The sequence below is a fragment of the Leucoraja erinacea genome, chromosome 1 (genome assembly GCF_028641065.1).
Source record: "Leucoraja erinacea ecotype New England chromosome 1, Leri_hhj_1, whole genome shotgun sequence".
Lineage (NCBI taxonomy): Eukaryota > Metazoa > Chordata > Chondrichthyes > Rajiformes > Rajidae > Leucoraja > Leucoraja erinaceus.
The window spans coordinates 82,386,830-82,403,731 of record NC_073377.1 but is presented as its reverse complement, the minus strand read 5'-3'; the positions used below and the strand labels follow the sequence as shown (position 1 = coordinate 82,403,731).

The 16,902-nt window shown below is 46.4% G+C and overlaps 1 protein-coding gene across 2 annotated transcripts in view; it reads left to right on the top strand.

The window, feature by feature from the left end:
* Positions 1–4,287, top strand: part of stim2b (stromal interaction molecule 2b) — a 147,870-nt gene extending 143,583 nt beyond the window's left edge. For both annotated transcript variants that reach the window (XM_055637893.1, XM_055637883.1), the window contains exon 13: positions 3,151–4,287. In XM_055637893.1, the coding sequence (XP_055493868.1) occupies positions 3,151–3,613 (463 nt within the window). In that variant the 3' untranslated portion in view covers positions 3,614–4,287. The remainder of the gene's footprint in view (positions 1–3,150) is intronic.
* The last annotated feature ends 12,615 nt before the right edge of the window (positions 4,288–16,902 follow it).

Genomic DNA, 16,902 nt, shown 5'->3' with positions numbered 1-16,902 from the left:
GGTACAATGGTGCAGCTGGTAGAGCTGCTACCTCAACGGCGGACACTGGGATTAGATCTCGGGCGCTGTCTGCGTGGAATTTGCACGTTCTCCCTGTGACCATGTGGGTTTTCAATGGTTGCTCTGATTTCCACCTACATCACAACGACGAGTTTGTAGGTTAATCACCCTTGGTAAATTGCCTCTAGTGTGTAGGGAGGAGATTAAAGTGGGATAACAGAACTAGTGTGAATGGGTGATCAATAGTCAGCATGAAGAGCCTGTTTCCTTGCTACATCTCTAATCTAAACTAAACATAGACAGTAAACACAGGAACAGGCCCTTTGGCCCACAGTTTGTGTGCTAACCATGATACCAAATTTAAGTAGGATAGTTTAGTTTATTGTCATGTGTACCGAGGTACAGGGAAAAGCTTTTGTTGTGTGCTAACCAATCAGCAGAAAGACAAAACATGATTACAATAGAGTCATTTACAGTGTTTCGACACATAATAAGGGAATAACGTTTAGTGCAAGATAAAGCCAGCAAAGTCCAATCAAGGACTTCGGAAATGTCCTCGTCCTTCAGGGAACAGGGATTCCCCTCCGCCACCATAGATGAGGCTCGCACCAGGGTCTCATCCATACCCCGCAACACTGCTCTCTCTCTCCATCCTCGCATTCGCAACAAGGGCAGAGTCCCCCTAGTCCTCACCTTTCACCCCACCAGCCGGAAAATACAACAAATAATCCTCCGCCATTTCCGCCACCTCCAACGTGACCCCACCACTCGCCACATCTTCCCATCTCCCCCTATGTCTGCCTTCCGCAAAGACCGCTCCCTCTGCAACTCCCTTGTCAATTCTTCCCTTCCCTCCTGTACCACCCCCTCCCCGGGCACTTTTCGTTGCAACCGCAAGAAATGCAACACCTGTCCCTTCACCTCCCCCCTCGACTCCATTCAAGGACCCAAGCAGTCGTTCCAGGTGCGACAAAGGTTCACCTGTATCTCCTCCAACTTCATCTACTGCATCCGCTGCTCTAGATGTCAACTGATTTACATCGGGGAGACTAAGCGGAGGTTGGGCGATCGTTTCGCCGAACACCTCCGCTCAGTCCGCAATAACCTACCTGAACTCCCGGTGGCTCAGCACTTCAACTCCTCCTCCCATTCCCAATCCGACCTCTCTGTCCTGGGTCTCCTTCATTGCCAGAGTGAGAAACACCGGAAATTGGAGGAACAGCACCTCATATTCCGCCTGGGTTGCTTGCGTCCGGATGGCATGAACGTTGAATTCTCCCAGTTTTGCTAGCCCTTGCTGTCTCCTCCCCTTCCTTCACCCTCGAGCTGTCTCCTCCCATCCCCCCGTCCTCGGGCTCCTCCTCCTCCCCTTTTCCTTCCTTCTCCCCCCCACCCCCCATCATTCTGAAGAAGGGTTTTGGCACGAAATGTCGCCTATTTCCTTCGCTCCATAGATGCTGCTGCACCCGCTGAATTTCTCCAGCATTTTTGTGTACCTTCGATCTTCCAGCATCTGCAGTTCCTTCTTGAACACAAAGTCCAATCAAGGATAGACCAAGGGTCACCTATGAGGTAGATAATAGTTCAGCATTGCTCTCTGATTGTAGTAAGATGATTCTGTTGCCTGATAACAGCTGGGAAGAAACTGTTTCTGAACCTGGAGGTGTGTGTTTTAACACTTCTATACCTTTTGCCTGATGGGAGGGGGGAGAAGAGGGAGTGGTCAGGGTGCACTAATCTCCCCTGCTGATCTAATCTCCTCTGTTATCTAATCTCCTTGTGCGATCTGTATCCCACCATTCCCTGCATATCCGCATCCTGTCTAAAAGTCTCTTGAAATGCCACTATTGTATCTGATTCCACCATCACATCAGGTAGCTCATTCCAGGCACCTACTATCGTATATATAAAAAAACCTGCACTGCCATTTAAATGTTGCCTCCCTCACCTTAAAGCTATGCCCTCGACTGACTTTATATTGTATATTTGTCATAAAACAAATGGGTTATTCAGGATTATCTTGGGCTGTCTAAATTCAGGCAAAATTTGGGTTTTCAACAGATTTTTCCAATTTACATTTGTATGGATTTTAAAATCATATGCTGTTTGCAAACTGGTTGGAATGTTTATACATCGCAAGATCTATAAGATCAGTTTTAAGCACCTTTCAGCTGAAATTAGCTTCAGACGTTAGTCTCGAAATGGACAGGCCCGTAATTGTTCGCAGATAGGAATTGCTCCCAAAACAGTGGCAGTAGAAACAGTTGCATGGGAATAATACCTCTGGTTACTAACTCACCACTTCTCCTCATTTATTTCATGAGACAACATTGCATGGGTGAACTGGGATAATGTACATAAGCATTCCAATTAAGAAATGCCTATATACATGAGTTTGAGGTGAGGGAAAATATTTAATAGGAATCTGAGGGGCAACTTTTTCACGCAAAAGGGGGTAAGTGTATGGAAAGAGCTGCTGGAGAAGATAGTTGAGGCAGGTACTTTCTCAACGTTTAAGAAAAATTTAGACAGGTACATTTAGACTAGTTTAGTCTAAAATGGGCCATAAGGAGGTAGGTGGGGTTAGTGTAGATGAGACATGTTGGCTGGTGTGGGCAAGTTGGGCCGAAGGGCCTGTTTCCACGCTGTAAGACTCTATGACTCTTTGATTCTAACTCTAAGTAGTGGACATTTGGTTTCATTACCACTCCTGGAGTGATCAGTGCCATTTCCAGTGTTTATAACAAACCAGCTCAAGGTTAATGTTTCTGCCCGAGTATACCTGATGAATAGCCTTTCAAATAGGCTAAACAAAATAGTTTCTCTTAAGGGCCTGTCCCACTTGGCGATTTTTTTTTTCCGGCGTTATATCAGTGTCACCAAAAGATTTTGAACATTTCGAAATCCAGCGGCAACAAAGAAAATGTTGCGACACTTGAAAAAACACGTCATACATCATCATGCCGCAAATTTTTCGGTGACCTGATAGGTCAGTCTATGATGTCGGCAGTCGCCGAAAAAATCGCCAAGTGGAACAGGCCCAGTACTGTTTCCCTGCTGAAGACCTTTGTAAAATTAGTCCCTTCATTACACTTTTGCTTACATTGCTTACAAATGTTAATTGCCTACTTGTTGTTTGTCATTACATAGGGAGGCACAGGAGACGGCTTCAGACTGTGACTCTTCTTTTGGATCATTGAATGGAAAGAAAATGTTTCAATTGTCAAACTGTGAGGCAGCCAGTACTCCTTCGTTCAGTCTCTCCAAAAGCTCCCTGGACGATTTGATTGTTGATTCATCAGTGCCTCATGAGCGGTTAACTGCAACGCCAGATTCCCTGGGATCCGCCGATACCAGAAGTCTGATCCTGAGCCCTCTAAAGGCCAGCAGACCCCTTCAGAATGGCCTTGAGAAGTCGAGCAGCATGGGACACCTATCAGCAGCACAGGATCATCGAGTCTCGGAGTTTGACTCCCAGACTGAAAATAGAGCATTAAAGGATCTGAAGAGCCTATCCAAGAGACAAACAGCATCCCAAGATTTGATTTATAGCACCGACAGAGTAAAAAAGTCATCCAAGTTAAAAAAAATCTTCAAGAAAATATCGAAATGATTGAAGCCAAAGAATGATGATGGTGAAGCTTGAGTCACCGTAACATCTGTTTACGAACGCTGCATTTTAGATGTTACATGGAGTCCTACATTCTTTTGGCCAAATTACAAATGTAGAACTAAATGTTGCACTATTACCTTCCTGATCAGGAAGATGCCTCTAATTATATAAACCGTGTATAAAGTTTATAGGGACATTACTGCAGAAGAGTCTATGTTTTTACTGTTACATGTAGAGCTTTCGTAGGATTTTTAAGGATTTCAATTTCTAATGATTTAAAAAACAAAGGAATTTCTACAGGAACGAAAGCGATTTCTATTTCTTGCAAGTCACATTTCTTAAACGTTTTACAAATCTGCTGTACAGATGATTAAATCTGCCTGGCAACTGCACAGCCTTTTGCTCATGACATGTTTTAGAACTTTGAAGATCGTCCTTGGACTTTACTAAAGATTTGTGTCAGCTTTCAACAATCAGCATTGCTGGTTTCCTCGGCATCTCACTTGGCTGTGGTGGCAGTGGGGCCTGGCAAAATAATGAACTCTTACTTCAAGATTTCTTGTTGCAGATTGGCAGTGGAATCAAATTCGCCGGAATTTAATTAGGGTTGTTGGGATGTTGGGAACTTCTTGAATGTATTAAAAAAAATAAAATGAAGCATTACGTTACTGAAATGAGTGCCATGTGTTTCCTTACTTATCAAAGGTAGACAAAAATGCTGGAGAAAATCACTGGGTGAGGCAGCATCTATGGAGCGAAGGAATAGGTGACGTTTCGGGTTGAGACCCTTCTTCAGACTGATGTGGGGGTGGGTGGGGCTGGAAGAAGAAAGGAAGAGGTGGAGACAGTAGGCTGTGGGAGAGCTGAGAAGGGGAGGAGAAGGAGGAAGAAAGCAAGGACTACCTGAAATTGGAGATGTCAATGTTCATACCACTGGGGTGTAAACTGCCCAAGCGAAATATGAGGTGCTGCTCCTCCAATTTGTGGTGGGACTCCTTACTTATCAATTCACTTGAGTTTTGCACTGCATGGTGAGGTTCTGCGGGACCAATGTCAGGGTCTGTGGTGAGTGCAATGCATGCTCAAGTTTGAGAGACTAGCATAGGACAGCACAGCATAAGAACAGGCCACTTGGTCCACAATGTCTGCAGACCATGAAGTCGCTTTAAACTAATCCCATCTACCTGTGCCTAATCTGCATCCCTCCACTCTCCGCATGTTCACCTGCCAGTTTAAATGCTGCGTAAATGTCACTCTTGTATCTGTTTCCAACTGCATTTTGTGGAAAAAAACTTCCTTCACATATCTTCATTGTTCTTCATTGTCCACACATCCCCCCCCCCCCCCCCCCCCCCCCAATTAGAACAATGTGCAAAAACAAAGACGTGAAGATGCTGGTTAATACTTTAAAGGACACCAAAGTAACTCAGCAGGTCAGGCAGCATCTCTGGAGAACATGGCTAGGTGACGTTTACAGTTGAGACCCTTCTTCAGACTCAATAAGGGTTTTGACCTGAAATGTCACCTATTCATGTTTTCCAGAGATGCTGCCTGACCTGCTGAGTCACTCCAGCACTTTGTGTCCTTTTTAGAGCAATGTGCAATTTTTTGCACAACACATACAAGATTCTGAGAATGATTAACAAGTGACCATCTCGTGAGTCTGGAGAACGCGCCATTAATGATTTGAGATGAGAGCAAATCTCTCGAAATACAAGGTTATAAACCTTTTAAGGGTCCTGTAACTCAATGCTCAGTAGATAACATTCATGTCTAAAAGTGACAAATTTCTGAGTGCTAAGTAAATGAAAAGATGTGAATAATAGCACAGAAAAATGAACAATGAAGATTGGACATCTCTTTAAATTTGCAGAGAAGACTAGAGGCACCATATGGTATAATCCTGGTGTGCTTTTAACCTTTTATGCATTTTTTACTCATCGTTTAATTTTGTGTGGAGCACCATGGATAACTCCTTTAGAGGTAATGTTGTTGCCTCCTGTGTATCCATCTATAAGAGAGCATGAGTCTTGGTTTAATGACACGCCTCTGGCCTCTGAGAGTGCAACTCTTAAAACAGCTCTGGGGTGTTAGCTTACATGATTATGTTTATGGCAGATGGCTTGAACCCGCTTACTTCTGATCAGGGATTATCACCATTCCTGAGACTGAAAGCTAGGGAGAAACGGGGTCTGCAAGGATTGGTGTTGGAATCTAGAATCAAACCATTCTGCTTTGGGAGCTGGAAGTACAATTTCAACGTTTTATGATTGTGCCAAACTGACGGATTTGGAAAATACAGAGAACTATGGAAACATACAGGAAGAAGACATTAATAACTTGGAAAAAAGAAATAGTGATTACAAAATTAATCTCAATATAGGTAATGCGGTACATTTTAATAAAAAGAATAAGAAGCTATGTATTCCTCAATATTAATTTAAATATCAATAAGGGCACCTGAGGGGGCAAATTCAGAGATATTTTTTTTTTAAAGCTGGGGCTCATGTCATTGTGATAGGGTGGAAATGCTGGGAATATCTGTTAAATGTGTGTTGGATATTACTCGAAAAATGCAGAGACTGGGATCATCACAGTGTCATCTGGTCACAGACATCTGTATCAGGTCAATGGAAGCCACAGAACAGCAATGGTTATCAGTGGAATTTCTCCCAATACATGATGGGTGCCTTGAAATATGCACAACTCACTCCCAAAATAACGCCTGAAGGTGATCTTGAAGTGTAAACTTTGTAAGATCATTCCTTAAATATAATAATCCCTAATCAGAAGGATATGGGTTCAAGCCATCTGCCATAAACATAATAATGTAAACCAACGCCACTTCAATTCCAGAATACTTGCGCTCCGTGGGTAGGTTGCTCTGTGCCAACTCTGCCCATTTACTTTATCCATTAATGTAGACTAACTGAAGAAGGGTTTTGGCCCGAAACATTGCCTTCGCTCCATAGATGCTGCTGCACCCACTGAGTTTCTCCAGCTTTTTTGTGTACCTTATTAATCCATGCCATTTATAATCTCCACTACACATATATGCATGCCACCCATTCCATGGTACTACACTAACAAGGACAGCCAGCTGGCAGAAGACATGTGGAGCTTGGTTAGCACGGCTGTGCAGTTTAAATGCTCTAAATTTCTGAATGGAATAAAGACTTATGTTTCACCATGTATGTTGTAGTGGATCATTTACAAACAATTAATATCTCCCTAAAAACTCTATCCTCCTTAACCTACTTTACCACCTATATTCGTCTCTTCCACAATTTGACTAATGACTTTCCTCCAAGTCATTGTGTGTGTGTGTGTGTGTATATATATATAGTAAATTATGATATATAGCACCTCTCTGTAGTACGTCACTGGTTGCAGGTTGGCTAAGGTGAAAATGACCCCCTTATCCCTCACTCACTGCTTCATGCCCTTTAGTCACTCAATGCTAATATATTGCCTCCAACACCATGAATTCTTACCTTGTGACTCCAAACCTTTTGTGAGGCACCTAGTTGAACGTTTGCAAGTCTTCATACTGGATCCCCCATTTAATTCTAGCTGAGCCAAGAACAAAAAATACATTTGTCAGACTCTACTTCCCTTTCATAAAGCCTCTACTTGAATAAATTATGATTTTCAAAATCTGTCTTTACCCATTATCAGATATAAGATAGCTTGTTTCCTGGATGGCTCCATGACATTGCTTTGGGAAATTTCTAAACTTTATCAACCCTATCTACATGAAGTTAAAAGTTTTCATTTATACCTTTTTGCACAGTTTGACTACTGTTAATCAGGACTCCTACCAGTATCTCCTCTCCTCATGCTGTTTTCACCTTCATTCAAACGAATACATCTTCAGAGTTTAGGTCATCCCTCACGCTGATAATTATTTCATCACTTCATTAATGTGCTATCCCACCAGCTTTTCCTTCATGCCAGTCTTTCTTAAAAGCCCTTGCATATTAAGTTCCTCGTGTCTCTGTTTCAACTATCAGCTGATATCTCTTTTTGTGCTGTTAATTCATTGACCTTATTACGAATACTTTGTACACAAACGTTCAAAGCATTTAGTTGTGCCTTTTCTAATCATCGTACCCACCAGGGGGGAAATAACTTTGGACCACTGCTACACGCCGTTCAAGATCACTGCTACAAGGCCGTTTCACTCCCTCCTTTTGGAAAATCTGACCACGCTGCCATTTTCCTGCTGCCGGAGTATAAGCAACGGACAGTACGGGAAGCGGCAGTGAATGTTGATTCACGTTTCTCTCTCACATCGGTTGTTTCGACAATAATGGACGTACATGGTAAATGGTAGGGAATTGAAGAATACAGTTGGAACAGAGGGATCTGGGTATAACCGTGCATAGTTCCTTGAAGGTGGAATCTCATATAGATAGGGTGGTAAAGAAAGCTTTTGGTATGCTAGCCTTTATAAATCAGAGCATTGAGTATAGAAGCTGGGATGTAATGTTAAAATTGTACAAGGCATTGGTGAGACCAAATCTGGAGTATGGTGTACAATTTTGGTCGCCCAATTATAAGAAGGATGTCAACAAAATAGAGAGAGTACAGAGGAGATTTACTAGAATGTTGCCTGGGTTTCAACAACTAAGTTACAGAGATAGGTTGAATAAGTTAGGTCTTTATTCTCTGGAGCGCAGAAGGTTAAGGGGGGACCTGATAGAGGTCTTTAAAATGATGAGAGGGATAGACAGAGTTGATGTGGACAAGCTTTTCCCTTTGAGAATAGGGAAGATTCAAACAAGAGGACATGACTTCAGAATTAAGGGACAGAAGTTTAGGGGTAATATGAGGGGGAACTTCTTTACGCAGAGAGTGGTGGCGGTGTGGAATGAGCTCCCAGTGGAGGTGGTGGAGGCAGGTTCATTAGTATCATTTAAAAATAAATTGGATAGGCATATGGATGAGAAGGGAATGGAGGGTTATGGTACGAGTGCAGGCAGGTGGGACTAAGGGGAAATAATTTGTTCGGCATGGACTTGTAGGGCCGAGATGGCCTGTTTCCGTGCTGTAATTGTTATATGGTTATATGGTTATAATAATCGACCAGGCACCAGGGTTGCTTTAAACGTACGTTTATTGAGCAGGAGTCTTCACACAGGTTACAACCTGGCAAAGAGTCAAGCTGCCTGCCCTTAATTGCAAGGCTCTTTATATGTTAATGCCACCGTTTAGCACCTCCCACATTCCCCCGATCAAAGAACCGACACGTACGAAGAATACAGGAAACCAAGTATGTACATATAAGGGGATGATAGAGGAACCACACATAATCTCAGACCAGTACATCCCTTAGCCTTCCTGGCAAGGGGGGGGGAGGTTGTGTATTCCTCAATCTTGTCAGACTGGGCTTGTGATCCTTTATTCATGACTACGCAGTAACTGCAAGACATTGTGTATTCCCTCCTAACAGCCTGTTCCAGCAAGCCTGGTCAGCAGCCATCTTATGTCCTTTGTTTCAGTCTACCTGGCCAACCATTTTGTCTTACAGAACAGTCTTATAGCATTGATTCAGAATTTCTATTCATCAGTGACGAGGGACGTAAAGCGGTGGTCCGACCAGTCAGAGGCCATGCTACAGGATGCACTGATCGATGTTGACTGGAATATGTTCCAAACAAGTTCCAGTGATGTCGGTGAGTTTGCGGAAGTGGTCACGGACTTCATTGCAATAATAGCCGATAACATCGTCCCCACGGTAAGGGTTAGCATCTTTCCTAATCAAAAACCCTGGGTGGACAGGCCCATTCACGTTGCCTTGAATGCTCGCACCACTGCGTACACATTGCTGCTTACACCTGGCATCCGGCAATATGGATGACTTCAAAGTAGAGTCCTACTGACTGTGAAGGGCGGTGATGGACGCAAAAGGAGGTTCAGGGACAGGATGGAGTCACAGATGGAGCAGCAGGACATCAGACGCCGTTTGCAGGGGCTACAGACTATAATCAACTACCGGAGCAGCCCCCCCTCATCCGGAAGTGCCGGCACCTCCCTAGCTGATGACCTGAACTATTTCTACGCACGATTTGAGACGGGCAACATCACCCCTGGCTCGCTGGCTAACGACAACACCGCCAGCGTGCTGGCTATCGAGGCTGGAGGGAGGTCTACCGCTGGGGATGTGCACACATTCTCGTTGTCCGAGCATGACGTGAGGAGGGCTCTGACATGTGTGAACATGAGGAAAGCTGTGGGTCCACATGGCATATCTGGGCGAGTACCTGTGCTACTCAGCTAGCTCCAGTGCTCACCACAATATTCAACCTCTCCCTGGCCAAGTCCGTGGTCCCTGCCTGCTTCAAAAGATCCATCATTGTACCTGTACCAAAGAATGCCTCTCCAGCCTGCTTGAATGACTACCGACTGGTAGTCCTCGGTAGTTATGAAATGTTTTGAGAGGCTGGTCAAGAAACACATCTGCGCCTTCCTCGCAACATGGACCCGCTACAGTTCGCATACCGTCCGAACAGATCCATGGACGATGCGGTCTCCCAGGTTCTGCACACCGCTCTCTTTCACCTTGACAGCCAGAAGGGGGGCTATGTGAGGATGCTGTTCATTGACCAGTTCAGCATTCAACACGATAGTCCCCATCAGACTTACTGAGAAGCGGCTGGAATTAGGGCTCAACACTCCCCTGTGTGCCTGGGCCCTGGACGTTCTCACTGCCAGGCCCCAGGTAGTCAAGATGGGAAGAAATACATCGAACACCCTCACACTGAACACAGGATCCCCCCAGGGTTGCGTCCTCAGCCCCCTACTGTACTCCCTGTACACACATGACTGTGTGGCTAGGATCAGCTCCAACTCTATAATCAAGTTTGCTGATGACACTGTGGTGGTGGGCCTGATCTCCGATAACGATGAAAGGCCTACCGGGAGGAGGTGGCTGATCTCGCACTCTGGCGTCAGGACAACAGGCTCCTCCTGAATGTCACAAAAACGAACTAGCTGATCGTGGACTTTAGAAGGGCACATCATCCGAGGACGTATATGCCACTGGAGATAAATGGGGATACTGTGGACAGGGTAAGCTGCTTTAAATACTTGGGAGTCCACATCACAGAGGATCTGACATGGACATCACATGCTGCTGAACTGGTGAGTAAGGCAAGGCAGTGCCTTTACCACCTCAGGGGGCTGAGGAAATTCAGATTCTCTCTGAGGATCCTTCAGTGCTTCTACTCTAGGGCAGTAAAAAGCATCTTGTCCGGCAACATCACAATCTGCTCTGCCCAGGACAAGAAAGCTCTGCAGAGAGTAGTGCGTTCAGCCGAACGCCCCCCTGCAGGAACTATATATCAGAAGGTGCAGATCCAGAGCCAGCAACATTATGGGGGACCCCTACCACCCCAGCAACGGATTGTTCAAGCTACTACGATCAGGCAAACGCCTCCACTGTCATGCTGTGAAAACAGAGAGGATGAGACGGAGTTTCTTTCCACAAGCCATAAGGACTGTAAACTCTAATCTCACCAAGGGCTAATTTACTGTTCCAATTTACTGTTGTGTTGTGTCTTTTTAAAATTGCTTGGGTTTTTTTTCCTTTTTTTTCCTAATAATGTAAATACTGGTTCTATTCTGTTCTGTAGTTTTTTGCACAATCCGCAGACATTGTCACCTTCATTTCACTGCACATCTTGTATGTGTATGTGACAAATAGACTTGACTCGACTTGACTTGACCTGACCTGACTTGACTTGGTTTGACTTAACCGTGGCCCTATTTGGCTCTTGTTTTCTTTAATTTTTTCGCCTTCTACATTTACAATCCACTGTTCTTTCTTTTACTTATGTCCTTTCTCCGAAATGGTGAAATCAGCTTTAGTTACATCTATCTATCTATCTATATATCTATCTATCTATCTATCTATCTATCTATCTATCTATCTATCTATCTATCTATCTATCTATCTATCTATCTATCTATCTATCTATCTATCTATCTATCTATCTATCGCTGAGGGACGCTCTGGATGCCGGGCGTAGGTCTACAACAATATTCGGAGGGACCAGAAGCGGCCCAGCCCAGCACAGCCCGGAGTCGGAGATGTTGCCGATGTTGCAAATCGAAAAGCGGAGACTCTGATCCCGGCGGAGGAGAACAACCAGCGACCAGTGCCCACTGTGAGTCCCATCGCACTGCCAGCTCCATTCCCTTCCCCTCTGGTCCCCCTTGCTGGCACCTGCCCCCCTCCCCCGTGATACCTCCCTCTCCCCATGGGACTTCCCCATCTTTTCACCAAGCTCCCTCCCCCCCCTACCCCCCAGTCCACACACCCCTCTACCCCCCACAAACCCCCCATCCACGAACACCCCCCCTCCCCCACATTTCCCCCCGCCCACACACATGCTCGCCCCACAACCTCCCCCCGCCCACACACCCATAGCCCCCACAACCTCCCCCCCCCCCACACACACCCCTCCCTCCACACCCACTCGCCCCCACACCACCCCCTCCCCCCCACACACACCCATCTGCCCACACACCTCACTCCCCCACATTCCCCCACCCCCACACCCCCCCCACACCCCCCCCCGCCCCCCCCTCCCTCCCCTCCCCAACCCCCCCCACCCACACCACCCCCCCCCATAAGATATATATGCGAAAAAGATATGCCATTTATTGTCACTATACATGTACAGTGAAACTGAAAGCTGCTCGTACTCAGTGCATACATACAATTTAGCACAGAAAACAAGAAACAGAAAAAACAAAAAAACAGAAGGGAGAAGGGGGGGGATAGGTGCACAAAAAACCCCCCCTACACCCACAACCCCCCCCCCCACAATCCCCCCTGCCCCCCACACCCCCCCTCCCAAACCTCCCCACCCCCACATACCCCACAGGCCCCACAACCACCCCCCGCCCACACACCCCTCCCCTCGCCCACACACCCCTCTCCCCAACAACCCCTCCCCACCCACGCCACTCCCCCCACAACCCCCCCTACCCACCGTCCTCCCACCCACCCATACCCCCTTGCCCACACACACCCCCCTTCCACAGCCCCTCTCCACATCCCCCCCTGCCCACATACCCCTCCTCCCCACACACCCACCCCCCAACCCCCACACCCCTCCCCCTGCCCCCACATCCTCCCCGCACCTCCACCCCCTCCCCAACCCATGCACCCCTCCCCCCCAGCCCGCACTCCCCCCCGCTCACACACCCCACTGCTCTCACCCCCGCACATGAAGAGGGGGAGGGAGTGCTGGGGATGAGGGGAAATGTACTGCGTCTACGCATTTGGGGGCTATGGGTGATTGGTGGAATATTGCGTTGGGGAATGGGTTGCGTTGGGGTACCAGGCCACCCGTGTGATTGGGACCCAATGGGTCCCACTTAGTCTAGTTTCATTTAAATGTCTTTGGAGGTGAACATCAACTGATGGTGTTATGGTAAACATTTATGAAAGATTATCGTTAACATGTTTGAGTGCAACGTAATCATTTTAAAACGATGGCTGGCTTATATTATCCAATAGAATAGATAGGATCAGGAGTAGGCTATTTGATTCTGGATCCTTCAATAAGATCTTGGTCCCAACTCAATTCCCCATAATTCTTGATACCATATAAGAATATACCATCTGTCTAATTTAATTTTGAATGTATTCAAAACTCAATTATTATTTTTTAAATTCTCTGGGTGATTCCATATTAGCAATGAAAATTATGTACATATGCGTGGGTGTGTGTTGACTCTTGATATGTGTGAGTGTATATTTTCCCTTTCACTGGTTTCAATAGAAAGTTTAGTGCTACCAAAAGGATCACTTTGCTATGCATGGTAGACAAAAATGCTGGAGTAATGTGATGAAGCCAGTGATATTGTTAGAGATCATGGCTTGGAACTCATCTGTGGGGTCATGGTCCAAGGATGAGTAGGAGGAGTGTCTGAGAGTTGGTGCATGGCCTCAGCCTTGTAGAGACCTTAAACACGCCTGCCTCCAGGCCGCTCCTGCCACCGACACTCCGTGACTCGACCGCCTGCGGGCCCTGGACCCCAACACTGGCCCGCGCCGCCTGCCCGAACACCATCAGGCCGAGTCCCGCGTCGCCATCTTGGCCACAAGGAGTAGCACCAGTAATCACCGCCTCCCGGACCGACCTCAGGCCCGGACCACCGAAGACGCAACCGTCGCCGACCTCCACGTGGATGATGCCGCCAATCTTCACCCACCCACCGATGACGCCGATCCTCGCTGCCTCACCGGCAACTCTGACTATCGCCCCCTCACCAATTACGCCAACCCTCCCTACTTCCCCGATTCCTCCGACTATCGCCACCAAAATCGGATCGCTGGAGATGTCCTCATTCTTCAGAGAACGGGGGTTCGCCTCTTCTACTATAGTTGAGGCTCTCACCAGGATCTCTTCTGTAACTCTGTATACCTCGTAACTCTGCATTCACTCCCCATCCACCCACTCGTAACAAGGGCAGTCTCCCTTGTCCTCACCTTCCACCCTGCCAGCTGTCACATACAACAAATAATCCTCTGGCATTTTCGTGACCTCCAATGGCATCCCACCACTGGCCACATCTTCCCATCTCCTCCCCTGTCTGCTTTCTGCAGAGACCGCTCCCTCCGTAACTCCCTGGTCAATTAATCCTTTCCCACCCAAACCACCCTCTCTTGTGGCACTTTCCCTTGCAACAGCAGGAAATGCTACACTTGTCGCTTTACCTCCCCCCTTGACTCCATTCAAGGACCCAAGCAGTCTTTCCAGGTGCGGCAGAGGTTCATCTACACCTCCTACAACCTCATCTATTGCATCCGCTATTCTAGGTGTCAGCTGCTGTGCATCGGTGAGACCAAGCGTAGACTTGGCTATCGCTTCGCCCAACACCTCCGCTCGGTTCACAATAACCATCCTGATCTCCCGGTGGCTCAGCACTTCAACTCCCCCTCCCATTCTGCATCTGACCTTTCTGCCCTGGGACTCCTCCATGGCCAGAGTGAGGCACACCGCAAATTGGAGGAGCAGCACCTCATATTTCGCTTGGGCAGTTTACACCCCAGTGGTATGAACATTGACTTCTCCAATTTCAGGTAGTCCCTGCTTTCTCCTCCCCTTCCCAGCTCTCCCACAGCCCACTGTCTCCACCTCTTCCTTTCTTCATCCCGCCTCCCCCACCTTCACATCAGTCTGAAGAAGGGTCTCGACCCGAAACCTTGCCTATTTCCTTTGCTCCATAGATGCTGCCTCACCCGCTGAGTTTTTGCAGCATTTTTGTCTACCTTCGATTTTCCAGCATTTTCTGTTCCTTCTTAAACACTTTGCTATGCATGATATTTGATGCAATGGCCATTAAGGAACGATGATCAACCAAAGCCTGACTGTGTTTCTGCCAAAGATTCTTTCAGTTAATTATGGAGGTTTGAAGTTTATCACTGAGCCAAACATTGTACCATTGCAACGACACCAAAATTGGCAGAGTTGTGGACAATGATCAGCGCTGTCAAAGTATTAATTTGATGTAGATCAGCCACAGAAATGGGCAGAAAAATGGCAGATGGAGTTTAATCCGAGCAAGTGTGAGGTGTTGCAATTTGGAAGTCAAATACAAGGACAATATATACAATTCATGGCATAACCCTTAAGAGCATTGATGTACAAAGGGATGTTGGGCTCTGAGTCCATAACTCCCTGAAAGGGGCAATACAAGTGGATGAAGCAGTAAAGAAGGGGTATGTTCTGGATGGCTTCATTAGTCAGGGCATTGAGTATGAGAGTCAGGAAATCATGTTGCAGTGTAGTTTAATTTAGTTTAGAGATTCAGCGCGGAAACAAGCCCTTCGGCCCATCAGGTCCGCGCCGACCAGCGATCCACTCATATTAACACTATCCCACACACACTAAAGCCAATTTTTACACTTACCAAGTATATCTACCTACATACCTGTATGTCTTCAGAGTATGGGAGGAAACCAAAGATCACAGAGAAAACCCACGCGGTCACGGGGAGCGCGTACAAACCCCATAGAACTTGGTTTATACTCTCTAAATTTAGGAGATTGAGAGGGGATCTTATAGAAACTTACAAAATTCTTAAGGGGTTGGACAGGCTAGATGCAGGAAGATTGTTCCCGATGTTAGGGAAGTCCAGGACAAGGGGTCACAGCTTAAGGATAAGGGGGAAATCCTTTAAAACCGAGATGAGAAGAACTTTTTTCACACAGAGAGTGGTGAATCTCTGGAACTCTCTGCCACAGAGGGTAGTTGAGGCCAGTTCATTGGCTATATTTAGAGGGAGTTAGATGTGGCCCTTGTGGCTAAGGGGATCAGGGGGTATGGAGAGAAGGCAGGTACGGGATACTGAGTTGGATGATCAGCCATGATCATATTGAATGGCGGTGCAGGCTCGAAGGGCCGAATGGCCTACTCCTGCACCTAATTTCTATGTTTCTATGTTTCTATATACAGACAGCACCCATAGTCGGGATTGAACCTGGGTCTCCAGCCACCCAGTTGTATAGAATTTTGGTTAGCCACATTTGGAGTATTGTGTACAGTTCTGGCCATCCCATTACAAGAAGGATATGGAAGCAATGGAGAGGATGCAGAAGAGGTTTATGCTGCTTGTATTACCTAGTAGAAGCGGTTGGACAAATTTGGTTTGTTCCCCTTGGAATGTCAGATGTTGATGTGAAGATCTGATAGAAGTAAATAAAGTTATGAGAAGCATAGATAGGGTAGACAGTCAGAACCTGTTCCGCAGCTTGGAAATGTTAAGGGCAAGAGGGCATAGCTCTAAGGTGAGAGGGGCAAAGTTTAAAGGAAATGTGCAGGGGTGGTGTTGGAATGTGCAGGGGTGGTATAAAAAGCTTTTTTTATACGAAGAATAGTGGGTGCTTGGAACACGGTGCTAGGGGTGGTGTTGGAGGCAGATACCATAGCAGAATATAAGAGTCTCTTAGATAGGCACATGGATGGAGGGATATGGATAGTTTAGTTTCATATATTGTCACGTGTACAGAGGAAAAGTTTTTGTTGTGTGCTACCCAGTCATCAGAAAGACAATACATGATAACAATCGAGCCTTCCACAGTGCACAGATACATGATTAAGGGAATAACATGAATAACACTTAGTGCAAGATAAATTCCAGTAAAGCCCGATCAAAGATAGTCCGAGGGTCTCCAATGAGGTAGTGGCTCTGGTCTGCTCTCTAGTTGTTGGTAGAGTGGTTCAGTTGCTTTATAACAGCTGGGAAAAAACTGTTTCTGAATCTGGAGG